Source organism: Schistocerca cancellata, chromosome 1, assembly GCF_023864275.1.
Source record: "Schistocerca cancellata isolate TAMUIC-IGC-003103 chromosome 1, iqSchCanc2.1, whole genome shotgun sequence".
Classification (NCBI taxonomy): domain Eukaryota; kingdom Metazoa; phylum Arthropoda; class Insecta; order Orthoptera; family Acrididae; genus Schistocerca; species Schistocerca cancellata.
In genome coordinates, this window is record NC_064626.1 from 1,208,408,812 (window position 1) to 1,208,428,365 (window position 19,554).

General features: G+C 41.6%; 1 protein-coding gene across 5 annotated transcripts in view; it reads left to right on the forward strand.

Moving 5' to 3' along the window:
* Positions 1-19,554, forward strand: part of LOC126094616 (integrator complex subunit 1) — a 301,226-nt gene that overhangs the window by 154,902 nt on the left and 126,770 nt on the right. For all 5 annotated transcript variants that reach the window (XM_049909116.1, XM_049909125.1, XM_049909100.1 and 2 more), the window contains exons 15-17: positions 6,250-6,427; positions 16,262-16,473; positions 17,101-17,314. In XM_049909116.1, coding sequence (XP_049765073.1) covers positions 6,250-6,427; positions 16,262-16,473; positions 17,101-17,314 — 604 coding nt within the window. The remainder of the gene's footprint in view (positions 1-6,249; positions 6,428-16,261; positions 16,474-17,100; positions 17,315-19,554) is intronic.

Consider the following 19,554-nt stretch of genomic DNA (forward strand, 5'->3'; position numbering starts at 1 on the left):
AAGCAACTTACACACATGGGTAATTTTGAATGGATAGCAAAGAAGGATGTTTCGTAGGATTTTATGCACCATGCTCACGGGTAAGTCCAATGTTCGGGCAATTCTCCGTGCACTACACATTTGCATACCACCACTTGTCTCCTCCTGCATTGCTGTCACCAATACTTCCACTGATGTCGAATCAATTTGTTTCTTCCCTCTGCCAGGTTGCACACCAAAAGAACCCATCATTTCAAATTTCCAAATCATTTCCTCCGGACCCACAGCAGTCATTGGACCAACCTCATTTTTCAAACCCTTAAGTGTTGGGAACTCCTGCAGAGTGACGTGTGCACAGTCATCATTCCTGTGATACAGCTTTTCAAGCAGAGCACGATCCTGCATTGATACAATCATGGTGAACGTCGCAGACACAAAAGGTGGAAAAGCTGTGTGCCTGTCATGTTTATACCAACTTCAAAGGATTGTGTGCATGACAAGTATTTTCATTTACGTCTTCTGACACAAACAGCACCATCTATTGATCAATTTTCACATTATTTATTTTCTTCTGCCATACATTTTCCCACTTCTTCAATAATATTCCATTGCAATTTGATGTCATTCTGACCAGTGGTGTTGTTTCTACTGCGTTTTGAAAGTTTAACTTTAATTATAATCACCCTGCACATAACAGGTTATACCTTCACACCTGAGACTGTCTATGTAATTTTTCCCTGGATTATCTTAATGAGTCTGTGTGTAGGATTTCCTCCTAAGTGTTTTCTCTGAACCTCTCATTGATGATGTCCCTCGAAGCAGTTCTTGTAGTGCATTGGATTCTTTAGAAGGTGCAAACAGGTGATCTGTGATTATAAGTGGAAGTGCGGGTAGCTAACTTCTTTGAAATACTCCCAGGATCCCATTACAATGTTTTTATTAACAAAAACCATTAAACAGTTACAGTTAAATAATCTGAAACGATTCATCTCAAAAAGATAATGAAATTGGAGAGCATGATAGAACATTCTATCACAGAACAAGAAGCTTTGGGTAAGTCCTGTTGCTGACTATCACGTAAGAACATTATCTGAATACATCCTATCACTGACTGGTGGGATTGGCTCACAGCCAAAATCTCTTGCATACTTTATAAAATTTTGTACCTATTCATGCATCATTGGTAGCTTAAAAATATTCATTTGTCTACTGATTTAACTGGTTTACTGCATTCTGGTATTGTTGTATGAAAGCTCTGAGGACCAGTAGACTCCTCCTAGTTTTTGCTGTGCCTAAAGTGAACTTTGATAATGAGTATCGAATAAAGAGAATTCTGACTTTTGCACTGGAATGTCTGTGACTTCCCCTGTGTATCGATCATCAGATAAGATCTTTTCTTATGACTTGCATACCCCTTCCCACTCAAATGACTCACTACTATGCCATATGGTCCATTTGTCACCAATGCCCACATGAGAACCAGCTTCTACAGCGTGTACAACTTTGCTTCCGCCCTTTTTCCCCCAACATTTGAGGCTTTAATGAAACAAATTGGTTACACATGTATCATTCAAAGTATTTTCCATCGCTGGCCACTAGTTTCTCCCATATTCGGACAGTGTACGAATCCCACGTCGAAAAAATTGTTCATCTTTTGAAGCAATCCACTAATCGATCCAATTTGTGACTTCTTTACGAGATCGGAAGTGGCGGTCAGCCAGGCCGTGCGCCATTGATCTAAACAGGTGATAGTCAGAGGGCATTTTCAATTCTGACTTTTAATTGAATTTACAGTTCATTTTCCCACAAGTCGTGCTCTTATAATTTTTCATAGTGTTTGAAAGGTCAAATTTTAATGTTAACCTTTTTCAATATATTACAATATTTCACATGGTATAGTTATTTTTAGAAATATGTAACTCTGTCATTTGAATGCCAACCTAATATGCATTTTCTATGATAAAAACCAGACCCATACTCATAATAGTTTGAGGACACTTATGACCTAAAATGCACATTAGGAATAGGGTGTCCCCAATTTGTAACATAAGTCACAACATAAATTATATTCTTATTCTTTAATTTTAATGCTTACATAACTCTTAAAGATCTTTGCCTGAATAATACAATTTATGATGATGATTTGCAAAAGAAAATATGGGTTTATCGATTGATAAGTCAATATAATAAAACACTGATTTCAAAATGTAACATGAGTTACCATGGAATCTCCCAGTTCAGGTTTTGAAGGTGCTATTTAAGTCAAGAAGGTTATAATAAGTGTCATGTTCTGTCATTGTTGCTCAGTACTGCTCTTGGCCACTGTTTGTTGGTCGTCAATCATTTGTGCAGGCAACTGTTTCACTGGCAGGCCCACATGCAGTGGCATGCCCAACTTCCAGCATAATTTATCTGTCACGACTGCTTTCACACATTGCTGTACCTCTTGTAGGGTGGGATATGCCTGTGACATAACTGGAATAATGTGTGCAGGGTGGATGCATAAGAGAGGTCTGGCACCTAGGCCTTCAACATGGTTATCACCCATATGGCAACGGATAGGAGTAGGCATGGAATAACCCTGGCATTAAACAATTAAGGATTTTTAAATAAAAAGATGCTTTTAAAATTAGAGAAACTACAGATAATTGGAACAAATTCTAATCTTAGTGAACAAAGAAGGCTTCAAAGATGGTAGATATCAAAATTTACGATATCGCCTGAAAACTCCTTATAAAAGTGTGCAGCCATATTGTTATAACAACTATTAAGTGTTCCGCCTTGATTGGGCTTTAATTACAATAAAAAAAGCTGTGCATACACTAACTGTATTGGTAACTTTCCGCTTAATATAAGATTTTTGTCTCTGTAATTATTATCATGGATAAATTATTTGCCAGTTGTACCTGATTGTTTAATACCATAATATGCATTTTGATAGCTGTTGACTTCATATTCTGCAATGTATTGATATTGTACTACGAGGGCAGTTCAATAAGTAATGCAACACATTTTTTTTCTCGGCCAATTTTGGATGAAAAAACCGGAAATTTCTTGTGGAATATTTTCAAACATTCCCGCTTCGTCTCGTATAGTTTCATTGACTTCCGACAGGTGGCAGCGCTGTACGGAGCTGTTAAAATGGCATCTGTAATGGATGTGCGTTGCAAACAACGGGCAGTGATCGAGTATCTTTTGGCGGAAAACCAGGGCATCTCAGATATTCATAGGCGCTTGCAGAATGTCTACGGTGATCTGGCAGTGGACAAAAGCACGGTGAGTCGTTGGGCAAAGCGTGTGTCATCATCGCCGCAAGGTCAAGCAAGACTGTCTGATCTCCCGCGTGCGGGCCGGCCGTGCACAGCTGTGACTCCTGCAACGGCGGAGCGTGCGAACACACTCGTTCGAGATTATCGACGGATCACCATCAAACAACTCAGTGCTCAACTTGACATCTCTGTTGGTAGTGCTGTCACAATTGTTCACCAGTTGGGATATTCAAAGGTTTGTTCCCGCTGGGTCCCTTGTTGTCTAACCGAACACCATAAAGAGCAAAGGAGAACCATCTGTGCGGAATTGCTTGCTCGTCATGTGGCTGAGGGTGACAATTTCTTGTCAAAGATTGTTACAGGCGATGAAACATGGGTTCACCACTTCGAACCTGAAACAAAACGGCAATCAATGGAGTGGCGCCACACCCACTCCCCTACTAAGAAAAAGTTTAAAGCCATACCCTCAGCCGATAAAGTCATGGTTACAGTCTTCTGGGACGCTGAAGGGGTTATTCTGTTCGATGTCCTTCCCCATGGTCAAACGATCAACTCTGAAGTGTATTGTGCTACTCTTCAGAAATTGAAGAAACAACTTCAGCGTGTTCGTAGGCACAAAAATCTGAACGAACTTCTCCTTCTTCATGACAACGCAAGACCTCACACAAGTCTTCGCACCCGAGAGGAGCTCACAAAACTTCAGTGGACTGTTCTTCCTCGTGCACCCTACAGCACCGATCTCACACCGTCGGATTTCCATATGTTTGGCCCAATGAAGGACGCAATCTGTGGGAGGCACTACGTGGACGATGAAGAAGTTATTGATGCAGTACGACGTTGGCTCCGACATCGGCCAGTGGAATGGTACCATGCAGGCATACAGGCCCTCATTTCAAGGTAGCGTAAGGCCGTACCATTGAATGGAGATTACATTGAAAAATAGTGTTGTGTAGCTAAAAGATTGGGGAATAACCTGGTGTATTTCAATGTTGAATAAAACAACCCCTGTTTCAGAAAAAAAATGTGTTGCATTACTTATTGAACTGCCCTCGTATATTGTTTGTGTAAAAACATTATTTTTATTTCTTGTTTTATTTTAATGGTAATATGTCTAGGTCATTACATGTCAGATTTCCTAATTTCGGAACATTTCCCTGCCTGACCGTCACAGATTTCGATGAAATTTTATGTGAACATTCACACGTCTGCAGTGAACACCTTAAAGTTTAAAATTTGTCAAAGCAATACAGGATGAGATACAGTCACTTGTTTGACCCCATGAGCAACTTCATGTAGAGTGAATATGAATTTCTGGAGATTATGAGCTGTTATATCTTCAGCAATATTTTGTTGAAAGATATGAAATGTGGTCCTCTTGTACAACTTTATCCATTTTCGAAAGAATAATGATGAAAAGAATTTTACTAGCCATATTCAGGCACAAAATGTTGGGCAAAATCCCCCCCCCCCCCCCCCCCCCCCGAAAATAAATAAATAAATAAATAAAAAGAAAATGGCACCCAAGAGAATTTCAAAGTTTGGCTTCTTATATCTGAGGGACTAAAGGTGTGACAAATGTGAAACTTGGCATGGAGTAACTTAGCAACACAAGGTTCTCAAATATGAAATTTCATTGATTACCACTTTCCAATACTGAATAAACTAACTGCACACTTTAAGATTTTTATAACAAGGTAAAAATGCAGTCTTTTTGGCCTTATTTTGCAAAAAACTATGTTCTATAAAACTTTCCAAACTGGTCTCATTAGAAAGACCATGGTTTTACCTGCAAAAAGTTTATTTGACTATCCAATGTGGGCTAACAATACTAGATAATTTGAATTTAAGTTAGGTGTGGAGATCATGGGAAGTAAAAAATGTAAACTTTGGGTTCTTATATCTTGTAAAGCCATTTTTCCAGTGCTCTAAAAATTCATCAAAAAAATCGTGATTTTTGTAAAAAGGTGAAAATAGAGTACATTTGCATGTAAAGGCATGTTAAGCATGTTTACTATATGAGATTTAAGAATCCAAAGTTTAAATATTTTATTTCTCATGATTTTCATGTCCAACTTTGATTCAAATTATCTAGTACTGTTAGACAACATTGCAGTAAAACCATGGTCTTTCTAATGCACCCAGTTGAAAAGTTTTGTAGAACATTGTGTTTTGCAAAATCAAGATGAAAATACTGTATTTTCTTTTAACTTTATACAGAATCTTAAAAGTTTGCACTTAATTTATTCGGTATTGGAAAGTGGTACATAAATGAAACTTCACATTTGAGAACATTGTGTTGTTAGGCTGCTACATGCCAAGGTTCATGTTTGTCATACATTCAGCCCTGAGACAAGCCAAACATTGAATTTTTTAAATTTATTTATTTATTTTTTTCCCCCCTGAAAGTTTGTGCATAAATAAGGCCTGTAAAATTCTTCTCATTGTCCTTCTTCAGAGACTATATAAAGTTGTACAATATGGCCAAATAGCATTTCCTTTGACAAAATATTGCCCGAGATATAACAACCCAAAGTTGACAGAAATTCTCTCTCTCTCTCTCTCTCTCTCTCTCTCTCTGTGTGTGTGTGTGTGTGTGTGTGTGTGTGTGTGTGTGTGTGTGTGTGTGTGTGTGTGTGCGAATTCTTACATGGAGTAAAACGAGTGACTTTGTCTCAGCCAGTACTGCTTCGACAAACTTTAACAAGCAGGGAGGCCTAGGTGAGTTGACATGGAGTGACCTGTTTGTAACCTGTATAATCATTATGTATCTTGATGAGTTAATTCACTTGTCTTAGTGTTGCACGGAGAGTAGCCTGGAGGTGATATTGAACTTGCAGTGAGAAAATATGCAAATAATCTAATACATTACCAGATAGAGCTTGATCAGTTTCCCTCTTGTGGTGAGCAATATAAATTACTGTTTTAATGTGTCAAACAATATTTTATATGTAGAAGAATTGCTTTTACCTACTTGGTGTTTAATATTTTTGTTTTATGACAGCCACTTTCAGTATCCACCACCCACAATGTCGTCTGGTGAACTACTGGATGAGACAAAAACAAAAGAACTACAGATAGCTGCTGTAGAGAAACAACAGATCCTTGAATTTGAATCGTATTTAGCAGCAGCCTCCACAAAGCAAACCATAACAGAACAAACAAGTTTACTTCTGCCACAGGTATGTTGGTATACACATTAAACATTTACTGCACAATTTTGCAGGCTTGAAATGGATTGTAAGATCAGAAAATCGACAGACTGATTAAATCTATTACTTTTCTTTCTGAAATTTTGAATTTTCACTTGTAAATAACTTTACTATAATACGTGAAGATGTCTTTTACTGGGGAAGATGAATCATGACATCATCATTTTCCATATTTGAATCATAACTTTGTCTACCTATTACTGTGCTAGGAAAAAAGAAACATCAGGCGCACAATCCTGTCCACTGCTCCCAAACTGTATTGACTGCCTCACTGCCAGTGCCATCTAGATAATCCCCCCCTCCCCCCCCCCCCTCGCCCACCACCACCCCAATACCACCTATTCTGAAATATGCAGATGGGAACTGTCCCTACTATGTGTCCTTCAGTCCCACAAATGGCATCAATTTTCACTAGCTCCTGGCCCACAATCACCTGTTCCAACTTCATTTTTGAATTGTTAATGGAATGTTTCACACCACAGTTCTATGTAACAATACCAGAGAAGGAAAGTTGCTACAACCCATACAGTGGTGATGCTGAGTCGTGATAGGCACAACAAAAAGATTCACACAATTATAGCTTTCGGCCATTAAGGCCTTTGTCAGCAGTAGACACGCACACGCACACGCACACGCAAACGCAACTTGCACACATGTCTGCAGTCTCAGAGAGCTGAAGCCACACTGTGAGCAGCAGCACCAGTGCATGATGGGACTGGCAACTGGGTGGGGGTAAGGAGGAGGCTGGAGCAGGGAGGGGGAGGAATAGTATGGTGGGAGTGACGGACAGTGAAGTGTTGCAGTTTAGACGGAGGGCAGGAGAGGTGCAGGGGGGAAAGGGGTAAGTAGCGGAAAGGAGAGAAATAAAAAGAAATTAAAAGACTGGGTGTGGCGGTGAAATGATGGCTGTGTAGTGCTGGAATGGGAACAGGGAGGGGGCTGGGTGGTTGAGGACAGTGACTAATGAAGGTTGAAAGGTTGAGGCCAGGAGGGTTACAGGAACGTAGGATGTGTTGCAGGGAAAGTTCCCACCTGCGCAGTTCAGAAAAGCTGGTGTTGGTGGGAAGGATCCATATGGCACAGGCTGTGAAGCTGTCATTGAAATGAGGGATATCGTGTTTGTCAGCGTGTTCAGCAACAGGGTGGTCCACTTGTTTTTTTGCCACAGTTTGTCGGTGGACAAGACTGCTTGTTGGTTGTCATGCCTACATAGAATGCAGCACAGTGGTTGCAGCTTAGCTTGTAAATCATATGAGTGGTTTCACAGGTGCCCTGCCTTTGACGGGATAGATGATGTTAGTGACTGGACTGGAGTAGGTGGTGGTGGGAGGATGTATGGGACAGGCCTTGCATCTAGGTCTATGACAAGGATATGAGCCATCAGGTAAGGGATTGGGAGCAGGGGTTTTGTAAGGATGGACGATTATATTGTGTAGGTTCGGTGCATGGTAGGAGGGATGGGAAGGATAGTGGGCAGGACATTTCTCATTTCAAGTAGAGATGGGGGATCCGCTCTTGAACTAATTCATAGAGTTCAATCTTTCAAAGGAGTGAACAATCAGTGATTCAGAAAAAAAGAACGGTAGCTCCAAACGTTTCCCACGGCAGAGAGAGAGAGAGAGAGAGAGAGAGAGAGAGAGAGAGAGAGAGAGAGAGAGAGAGAGACGGAGCATATCAGCAGCGCCTCTGCTGGTCACAGCACAGTGCACGCCACACAACACAGCCAGCGCCGGCCTCTGCCCTGCTTCTACCTTGGCTGCCTGCATTGTGCAGTGCCCCATTGGATTTTGTGTTCTGGCGCAGCGTAACTTCGCATCGCACTCTGTCGGCGATCGTTTCAGTCGCACGTCCTGCCCTCTGGGCAGTTGATGCGAGCAACAGGACAGAGAGCCACCTAGCGGATAACATAGGAACTACTTGCAAAAACCCGCTCGCAAGGGAACGAACTATTTGTCTCGGAGCGGGTGAGTTCACCGCTACCCCCTCCCTCGGAACTCGCCCGCTCAACGCTCGCCCCACTGTCTCGACTCTAGCCAGAGCGTCGAGCAAAGCGACTCAGGTGTCACTGTGGTCTCTGCGGTCTCAGCTCACGCAGTAAAACAGCTCGCGGCTCGACCTGCTCGACTCAGCGCCTCTGCATCGGAGTTCGTCCCCACTGGATATTGTTCTTCGTAGTAATGCCGCTATGTATATTACATTATTATGTTATGTATACATCAATTGTTTTTATTTTATTTTTATTTGTTTAAACTGATTAGATTAGGTTCCTGATGACTCCTCTTACTATAGGATTTTTATTATAGACACTCGAATTTACGCTTTAATTACGAGCGAACCGATAAACGTATCGCAAAATGTGATACACCAATATTTTCCTTGTTTTATTCTGCGTAAGGCTATATGCAGCACTTTCGTTTTACAGTCAAATTTATATTTTTTTTTCTTATGCTGGTACGGATTTTGCGATTTTAGGCGTCTTCGAAAGGAAACGTTCACTTTAAAAATATATGGCTTGCGATGTATTTGTATGAGGTTAATGAAATTTTAATACGTTATAGCCAAATATATTGTTAATGTAAATCTCAAGTTACAACATTTTCCGATCACCCAAAAAACCACGAGAGTGCAAAATAAATCAATAATCAAAAACTGTCATATCGTGGAAATTTCAATAAACAATACAAAATTCTTACTCATTATCTGTGTTACTTCAAAATGGGATCAAATAAGATCAAAATACAGGTATAGTACTGGAATAAACCAAGTTTAAAGGGCAATGTGCCTTCCATTTATTTTATATTGTAAATGAGTGGTGAGTCATGAAAAAGAGCTAATTCATTTCAGGGAGTGAACAGTTCTGATCCAATCTCTGAAAAGAACAGTTTTGCCCATCTCTAATTTCAAGGCACGACGAGAGGTAATCGAAACTCTGGTGGAGAATGTAATTCAGTTTCTCCAGTCCCGGATGGTACTGAGTTATGAGGGGACTGCTCCTCTGTGGCCGGACTGTGGGACTTTGTGAGGTGGTTGGAGACTGGAAAGATAAGGCATGGGAGATTTGTTTTTCTGCAAGGATGGGAGGATAATTACAGTTAGTGAAGGCTTCCGTGAGACCCTCAGTATATTTTGAGAGGGACTGCTCGTCACTGCAGATGCGATGACCACGGGTGGATAGTCTGTAAGGATAGGGACTTCTTGGTATGGAATGGGTGGCAGCTGTCGAAGTGGAGGTATTGCTGGTGGTTAGTAGGTTTGATGTGGATGGAGGTACCGATGTAGCCATCTCTGAGGTGAAGGTCAACATCTAGGAAGGTGGCTTGTTGGGTTGAGTAGGACCTTGTGAGGCAAATGGAGGAGAAGTTGTTTAGGTTCTGGAGGAATGTGAATAAGGTGTCCTCACCTTCAATCCAGGTAGTAAAGATGTCATTGATATCTATATTCTATATTTATTTTTACTTAAGTTTTTGTGTGGCAAGCCCTTTTCTTTCAGCATCTGGATGATGTGTTGTGAAGCACTGATGTAAAGGGCTGAGGACTGCAGCTTTGAGATTCTGTTGAAGACTCATCACTGTTAGCAACATCAGATAATTCACACTCACTGTCGGTCTTCGTGAGCATAGCCAGGATTTCTTTATTTATGCAACCATGGTGACATGAAATTTCTCACGTAGAAAACAAGAAAACTGACCAAAATACAGGAATCTAAGTTGAATTCTGCAAAGAGGGAACACAGCAACATATATGCACTCTCGAACTATACAGTCAGACCACTGAACAGCTACTGGAAGAGCAGGGCGGAAAGGCAGCTCTGTGTGTATACACATCTGTAGCGCTCAGGTAGCTGTGACTCAGCGCACCTAAACTCGTCCCTAGCGGTGGGAAGACCAGTGGTGCGGGACGCGTAAACACATCCTTAGCGCTGTAAGGAAGACCCAAGGACGCCTCTATACATGTCAGGTGCACCAGGGGAACAGTGAGGCATGATGAGTTTACACGACCCCAGCAGTCAAAGGGTTAAAAATGGTCATTGACGTAATTGTACATTAAGCTATGGATAGACACCTTAAGAATTTGGTTTGATTATCTCTGCCTTGTCGTCATGTTAGAATAGTTTGTTGCGTTTTTATGTGCTTCTAATGGCAGCACTGAAATATGGCCTCCTGAATGTAAATGTTGGCCAGTCGTTCTGTCTCCTAATTTTACATATATAGTCAATTGTATAAAAAAGGAAAACTCTCATGAGTTAATTAGAAATTATGAGACAGAATTAACGGCCAGTAATTACCTTAAGAGCAAATGTCAATACTGCCAATAAGTCACTCATAAGAATACTTACCTTGTCCAAGCTTTCAGAATTAATAGATCCGTGCTCAAGGAAAAGAGGATAGATTGGTAAAGTTATAAAAGAAAGGCAGGCCACATATACACTAGGATGAGAGAGGGGCCTGTCTATTGTGTGTTGATTGGCAGTACTGACCCCTAAACTTCTGGATCGATTTCAACCAACTTTGGGACAGAAACAGCAGGATTTACAAGTATCAGCACTCTGGTGGTTTATAATCTCCTAACTCATATAGAAGTGGAGATATGGACAAAGACATTTATTTAACAATCCCTGGTGTGTAGGTTCTCCTGCATGACAAGCATGTTGTGTGGGAACAATATCGGCCTGCCAAATCAGATTGCTTTGCAGGGCAGCCGTGTGCTCCCTGCCGCCGTTGGATAAGCAGCTGCAGCAGCAAGTCGTATACTCCTAGCTCACTCATTTGTTACATAGTTTAATTCTTAACTTCTTTGCGTGTTTTTGGTACTTGCATTGTTTAATTCATAAATTTCGGGCGTATTATAGTATTTGAGAGTTGTAGCATTGCGTTTTAGTACCTGAATAGTGTAAAATCGCGCAGTCTCCTTCCGCCGCCAAGCTGTGTGTCAGCAGTGCACAAGTAGCAGCATTACTGCATTTACTAGGCAATCTTGTATTTTAATAACCGTTTAAATTTTGTGTCGATTTGTTTGCGCTCTCTGTAGATTAGTTCAGACGTTCTTTGCACAACAGTTTTAGCATTGATAGGGACTGCAACTGCTGTGTTCGGATGCAGGCTGAGTTGGCATCCCTTCGCTCCCAGCTTCATGCAGTGTTGGCTTCGGTCACACAGCTTGAGGCTGTTGCCAATGGGCATCACTGTGGGGGTCCGGATGGGGGTTTGTCGGGGACGGCCAGCTCGTCCCACGCATCCCCCGATCGGACTACGACTGTGGTTGCCCAGGATACTGCCCGCATTGAGGCTGATCCCTCACCTGTGGTAGAGTGGGAGGTCGTCTCAAGGTGTGGCAGGGGGCGAAAGACATTCCGGAGGGCTGAACGGAAGGCCTCTCCAGTTTGTCTGACGAACCAGTTTCAGGCTCTGTCTCAGGCTGATACTGATCTTCGGCCTGACATGGCTGCTTGTCCTGTTCCAGAGGTTGCCCTCAGTCTGCAAGATCAGGGCAGTCGCAGAGGGTGGGCTTACTGGTAGTTGGGAGCTCCAACGTCAGGCGCGTAATGGGGCCCCTTAGAGATATGGCAGCAAGAGAGGGGAAGAAAACCAATGTGCACTCCGTGTGCATACCGGGGGGAGTCATTCCAGATGTGGAAAGGGTCCTTCCGAATGCCATGAAGGGTACAGGGTGCACCCATCTGCAGGTGGTCGCTCATGTCGGCACCAATGATGTGTGTCGCTGTGGGTCGGAGGAAATCCTCTCTGGCTTCCGGCGGCTCTCTGATTTGGTGAAGACTGCCAGTCTCGCTAGCGGGATGAAAGCAGAGCTCACCGTCTGCAGCATCGTCGACAGGACTGACTGCGGACCTTTGGTACAGAGCCGAGTGGAGGGTTTGAATCAGAGGCTGAGACGGTTCTGCGACTGTGTGGGCTGCAGATTCATCGACTTGCGCCATAGGGTGGTGGGGTTTTGGGTTCCACTGGATAGGTCAGGAGTCCACTACACGCAACAAGCGGCTACACAGGTAGCAGGGGTTGTGTGGCGTGGGCTGGGCGGTTTCTAAGGTTAGATGGCCTTGGGCAAGTACAGAAAGGGCAACAGCCTCAACGGGTGCGGGGCAAAGTCAGGACACGCGGGGACCAAGCAGCTATCGGTATTGTAATTGTAAACTGTCGAAGCTGCGTTGGTAAAGTACCGGAACTTCAAGCGCTGATAGAAAGCACCGAAGCTGAAATCGTTATAGGTACAGAAAGCTGGCTGAAGCCAGAGATAAATTCTGCTGAAATTTTTACAAAGGCACAGACGGTGTTTAGAAAGGATAGATTGCATGCAACCGGTGGTGGAGTGTTAGTCGCTGTTAGTAGTAGTTTATCCTGTAGTGAAGTAGAAGTGGATAGTTCCTGTGAATTATTATGGGTGGAGGTTACACTCAACAACCGAGCTAGGTTAATAATTGGCTCCTTTTACCGACCTCCCGACTCAGCAGCATTAGTGGCAGAACAACTGAGAGAAAATTTGGAATACATTTCACATAAATTTTCTCAGCATGTTATAGTCTTAGGTGGAGGTTTCAATTTACCAGATATAGAATGGGACACTCAGATGTTTAGGACGGGTGGTAGGGACAGAGCATTGAGTGACATTATACTGAGTGCACTATCTGAAAATTACCTCGAGCAATTAAACAGAGAACCGACTCGTGGAGATAACATCTTGGACCTACTGATAACAAACAGACCCGAACTTTTCGACTCTGTATGTGCAGAACAGGGAATCAGTGATCATAAGGCCGTTGCAGCATCCCTGAATATGGAAGTTAATAGGAATATAAAAAAAGGGAGGAAGGTTTATCTGTTTAGCAAGAGTAATAGAAGGCAGATTTCAGACTACCTAACAGATCAAAATGAAAATTTCTGTTCCGACACTGACAATGTTGAGTGTTTATGGAAAAAGTTCAAGGCAATCGTAAAATGCGTTTTAGACAGGTACGTGCCGAGTACAACTGTGAGGGACGGGAAAAACCCACCGTGGTACAACAACAAAGTTAGGAAACTACTGCGAAAGCAATGAGAGCTTCACTCCAAGTTTAAACGAAGCCAAAACCTCTCAGACAAACAGAAGCTAAACGATGTCAAAGTTAGCGTAAGGAGGGCTATGCATGAAGCGTTCAGTGAATTCGAAAGTAAAATTCTATGTACCGACTTGACAGAAAATCCTAGTAAGTTCTGGTCTTACATTAAATCAGTAAGTGGCTCGAAACAGCATATCCCGACACTCCGGGATGATGAAGGCATTGAAACAGAGGATGACACGCGTAAAGCTGAAATACTAAACACCTTTTTCCAAAGCTGTTTCACAGAGGAGGACCGCACTGCAGTTCCTTCTCTAAATCCTCGCACAAACAAAAAAATGGCTGACATCGAAATAAGTGTCCAAGGAATAGAAAAGCAACTGGAATCACTCAACAGAGGAAAGTCCACTGGACCTGACGGGATACCAATTCGATTCTACACAGAGTACGCGAAAGAACTTGCCCCCCTTCTAACAGCCGTGTATCGCAAGTCTCTAGAGGAACGGAAGGTTCCAAATGATTGGAAAAGAGCACAGGTAGTCCCAGTCTTCAAGAAGGGTCGTCGAGCAGATGCGCAAAACTGTATACCTATATCTCTGACGTCGATCTGTTGTAGAATTTTAGAACATGTTTTTTGCTCGAGTATCATGTCGTTTTTGGAAACCCAAAATCTACTCTGTAGGAATCAACATGGATTCCGGAAACAGCGATCGTGTGAGACCCAACTCGCTTTATTTGTACATGAGACCCAGAAAATATTAGATACAGGCTCCCAGGTAGAGGCTATTTTTCTTGACTTCCGGAAGGCGTTCGATTCAGTTCCGCACTGTCGCCTGATAAACAAAGTAAGAGCCTACGGAATATCAGACCAGCTGTGTGGCTGGATTGAAGAGTTTTTAGCAAACAGAAGACAGCATGTTGTTATCAATGGAGAGACGTCTACAGACGTTAAAGTAACCTCTGGCGTGCCACAGGGGAGTGTTATGGGACCATTGCTTTTCACAATATATATAAATGACCTAGTAGATAGCGTCGGAAGTTCCATGCGGCTTTTCGCGGATGATGCTGTAATATACAGAGAAGTTGCAGCATTAGAAAATTGTAGCGAAATGCAGGAAGATCTGCAGCGGATAGGCATTTGGTGCAGGGAGTGGCAACTGACCCTTAACATAGACAAATGTAATGTATTGCAAATACATAGAAAGAAGGATCCTTTATTGTATGATTATATGATAGCGGAACAAACACTGGTAGCAGTTACTTCTGTAAAATATCTGGGAGTATGCGTGCGGAACGATTTGAAGTGGAATGATCATATAAAATTAATTGTTGGTAAGGCGGGTACCAGGTTTGGATTCATTGGGAGAGTCCTTAGAAAATGTAGTCCATCAACAAAGGAGGTGGCTTACAAAACACTCGTTCGACCTATACTTGAGTATTGCTCATCAGTGTGGGATCCGTACCAGATCAGGTTGACGGAGGAGATAGAGAAGATCCAAAGAAGAGCAGGGCGTTTCATCACAGGGTTATTTGGTAACCGTGATAGCGTTACGGAGATGTTTAACAAACTCAAGTGGCAGACTCTGCAAGAGAGGCGCTCTGCATCGCAGTGTAGCTTGCTTGCCAGGTTTCGAGAGGGTGCGTTTCTGGATGAGGTATCGGATATATTGCTTCCCCCTACTTATACCTCCCGAGGAGATCACGAATGTAAAATTAGGGAGATTAGAGCGCGCACGGAGGCTTTCAGACAGTCGTTTTTCCCGCGAACCTTACGCGACTGGAACAGGAAAGGGAGGTAATGACAGTGGCATGTAAAGTGCCCTCCGCCACACATCGTTGGGTGGCTTGCGGTGTATAAATGTAGATGTAGATGTAGATGTAGCCTACATGTCAGGGCCAAGAAACGGATTTCGAGGCTCCAACATTTAGGCTGCGCAGCATGACAGGTGTGTTGCTGGAGTAGTGTCGACCTGCAATATTGCACTGTATTGCAGGGGCTACATCTGCCGTAGAGCATGGCTTGGGACTGATTGAGATGGATGGGTAAGAGGGTGGATAGTGAGAGAAGGAAGAGAAGATGCATATGCAGGTGGCAGTGACAGAAGGGTAGTGGGCAGGTGGAAAATGAAGAGCGGGAGGCAGAGTTGGAAATGGAGAGAGGGAGGAGGATATGATCAGAGAGAAGGGGAGGAAGATATAGTCAGAGAGAGAGGGGGGGGGGGTTGGAGGAAATAGACAAAGAGAGGGGAAGATGGAAATAGATAGATAGATAGATGATAGATAGATAGATAGATAGACAGACAGACAGACAGACAGATAGAAGTGGGAGGATGATGTGGACAGACACACAGACAGGAAGAGGAAAAAGTGTGTTCAATAGATTGGTCAAATGCACATGTAAGCTTAGCCGTGGGGGGGGGGGGTGTTAGTATTATGTAATTTTACATTTTAGTCACCTTCTTGGATGATCTAGAGTAAATATGGCTTACATTGTCATTTTTCCTGTGCTGTAAACCGGGAATTTTGAATCTTAATGCAGTGGAAGTTTTTTATTTCATGGCATTATATTTATGTAACCTTTTCTCTCAGCTCCATTATTGATTTTATTCTTCAGATAAATGAAAATTTGAAATTAAATGTGTAACTAAGTGTAAGGTAGTAAGATATTGGAAATTATTATTTTTATTGTGTGTCATTTGGTAATCATCGTATGGTATGATGACATCCTGTTTTCTAATATGTGATTTTTTCAGTTGATTACAATGGATCCAACAGGACCTCCTCGCAAGCCACCCCAAGCAACACTGGATTCACTACGCATGCTTAATAGTACTCACCGTATGGGTCATTTACTTTGCCGCAGTCGCCAGCCAGACTTTCTTCTAGATATTATCCAGAGACAAGGGGCCTCTCAATCCATGCCATGGCTTGCAGACCTTGTTGAAAGTTCAGAAGGGGCTTTAAGGTATGATACAGTCAGGAAAGCGAGAGAGTCTTTGAAATATTTTTGCTATACAGTAACGTAATTTCTTGCCATAATGCTTTTTAGAATCCAGTAGTGACAAAACTAAATTGCTATATTAATTGGTTGTAGTAGACCCTTTTATGTGTACTAGTTCCCTGAAAATTGTAGTTATCTAAAAAAAAGTTTTTCTTAACTAATGGGATAAGTGGTTATTATGTGAAGTACACTAAAAGGAAGACTTTGTTGATAGGTGATCTGTGGGGGTGCCATTATCCCTGAGATAAGAGTTTCATTTGTATTACAGAATAAACTCACTTTTGCAGGTAAAAAGTGATTCAGTATACTCTTAAAAGATGGTAAAATAAAATTTTGATCACATGATACAAACAACACAGATGTAGTGCGGTTTGGGTCTGTGATTTTTTGGCTCATAAATTAAGCTTTCTCTACAGATATGTCATTAAAAGACTTAGCAGTATCTGTAAGTTCCTTAAATAAGTTGGCTTAAAGAAAGAAAGGAAAAAAAACCTGTTTCTCCATAATAATTCAAATTTGTGTGTTCACAGCAGGTAGATTAAAAAATAAACCTTGCATTTTCGCTAAGCAGGTTACGTTTTGTGTCCACAGCCACCTTCCAGTGCAGTGCCTTTGTGAATTTCTGCTGAGTTCTGGTACCTTGCAGCAACCTGAAAAGCAGCAAAAGCAACAACAGCTACTGCAGCATCTACAGGCTCTGCTTACAGAGCCAGAACAGGAGCCCCAAGTGGCATGTGAAGTGCTCGAATACTTTCTCAGGAGGCTGAGTGCTGTCCAGGCAGCGAGCAGAGTTCAGGCTGTGAAGGTAATATTGTAACTGGTGTTTCATATATGAAATATAAGCATATATGGTGCATATTATTTGTAACACAGCCAGAACAAATTGCTTTTGTAAAAAATTTACAAATTCAGTCCATCATTTCTTCTTCTTTTTCCCTCCCCTCATCTTACTTGATTGTCTATGTAGTGGAATGTCGCCTCATATCACAGTTATAATTTGCATGGTAAGATCCATTTTCCACCCTCCTCGTGTATGATACAATTCAATTCATGAGAGCAGTAGTACACTGTTTTGTAATTTTAATTCTGTCTCAGAATTCGTGTGAATTTGACCAGAGTTCTTTGTATGATACTCCCCTTTACAGAAAAAAGCCATTCAGTGTAATACAGATATTTGATAAAAAAATAGTTAAAACAAAATAGTTGCCAATGAATCACAATTGTAATTGTGAGAGTGAACTTTCTGCTGTTAATGTTTGGCACTAATGTTGAAGACGTTAACTCAGAGAAAATGTGGCCTTTTTTAAGGACAATCTTATTAAATGCGAACATAAGAATTTGTGGGTTAGGACTTCAAGTTTATTTTTCAGTTAAATTTTTGTGATTGTGAGTAGTAAGAACCAATATTCTAACAAAGGATATTATTGTTCCCCGCTGCTGCAGAATAACACTGCAGCAACGAAACATGAACAGGGGGGGGAGGGGGGGGGGGACACGTAAAACAAACTTAAGTTTCAAGGGAAATGCGCCGTATACTACAACAAAACACAGTGGTCATACAAGCGTCTGCCAACAGCAAAATGTGTCAAAGGCTTTTGGAAGACTATGCAATGCTTCATAACAACAAATTGCCTTGACGTGACAAATGTTTAAATTAGATTCCTTTGAGCAGTTGCGGGCGGGCTCTTGTGCATGAGTAATTGAGTCATGTATGAGTAGTACCTTCTCCCGCTTCTTGTTACAGAATTGTAGCCTGGCGCCACTACCTAATATTGCCCCAGTTCGGAAATATAGTAAATCCGGGCCTGATGCACAGAGCAGTCTGAGTTGTGGTGGGGAGGTGGGTCGTCCCCACTTGACCTGTGTTTACGTTCAGTGATTTTGTTGTTTCCTCTTTGTTTATTGCTCTCAAGTTACATGATATAACGGATTTTTGTGACCGGGAGATATCAAATGAATTAAAATACGTTTGCATAATTAAGGATGGCTAAAATATGTCATTAGTTTCAGATTTATTTCCACCTTTCTGACAATCATTAATCGCCTTGCGGAACAATGAAGTTATCTTTGTCAGTTTACTAAAGAGATTTGGCTTTTATTAATCTTTTCTGCTGAGGCAGTCAGTTTATTTGAAACGAACTGTTTAATTTCACACAGTTGGCTGGTTTCAACTGTTTGCTGATTTCAAGTGCACATATGACATTATGCCATAATAAAGAACCAAACATGAGATAATACAATACTGATACTCCAAGAAAATTTACATCTGAATCTGGATGTACGAATGTGCACTTTAAGCCAAATTATGCATTTTAGTATGGTTCACGAAATTCCGATGCTCTTGAAGTATCCTTTGATGTCGTGTTTCTTTTATGACATAATGTAAGATCTTTTAATGTTTTACACATAGGAACATATGGCCTTCCTGCGTCATTGCGAGGTGACGACTATTATCTGACACTCTCTTGCAACTGCTGAAATGAACCTATTTCTAACAGGTAGCGGGAAAATATTGCGAACAGTGGTCTGAAAAGTGTTACATACATTAAAAGCAAATTTCCTTTTACTCAAGATGAACTATGTGCGAGAATGTACGATGAATTTCTTAAATAACAAAGTGTTTGACTCTCATTTAAAAATCAACTCTTTGAGGATGGCCATTTAGAAGAATTTCAGGCTCAGAAGATCACACATTTACGTCATTATTAAAAATTTTACTGGCACATTTGTGTGATGTATCTTAAAGTGTATCACGCGCAGAAAAGACCAACATTATATGTGGAAGCTTAGCTTCTCGTCCAGCTTATTAATCTTGGAGACAAATATTATATGTGAATCCTATGTATATTAATTTAAACCATTAACTTTGCTTATTTGTGTTTTCGCGCTACTTAAGAGTGATCTTGCTATTGGCTGACTACATCACATGTCCTGTGCTGTCATCAGCTGGCGAGATTACATGACATAAGTGATGAGTGGCTTACAAAAGCACATCACAATCTCAATTTCAATGCTTCGGAAAGTAACATGCGGTATTTGGTGGAA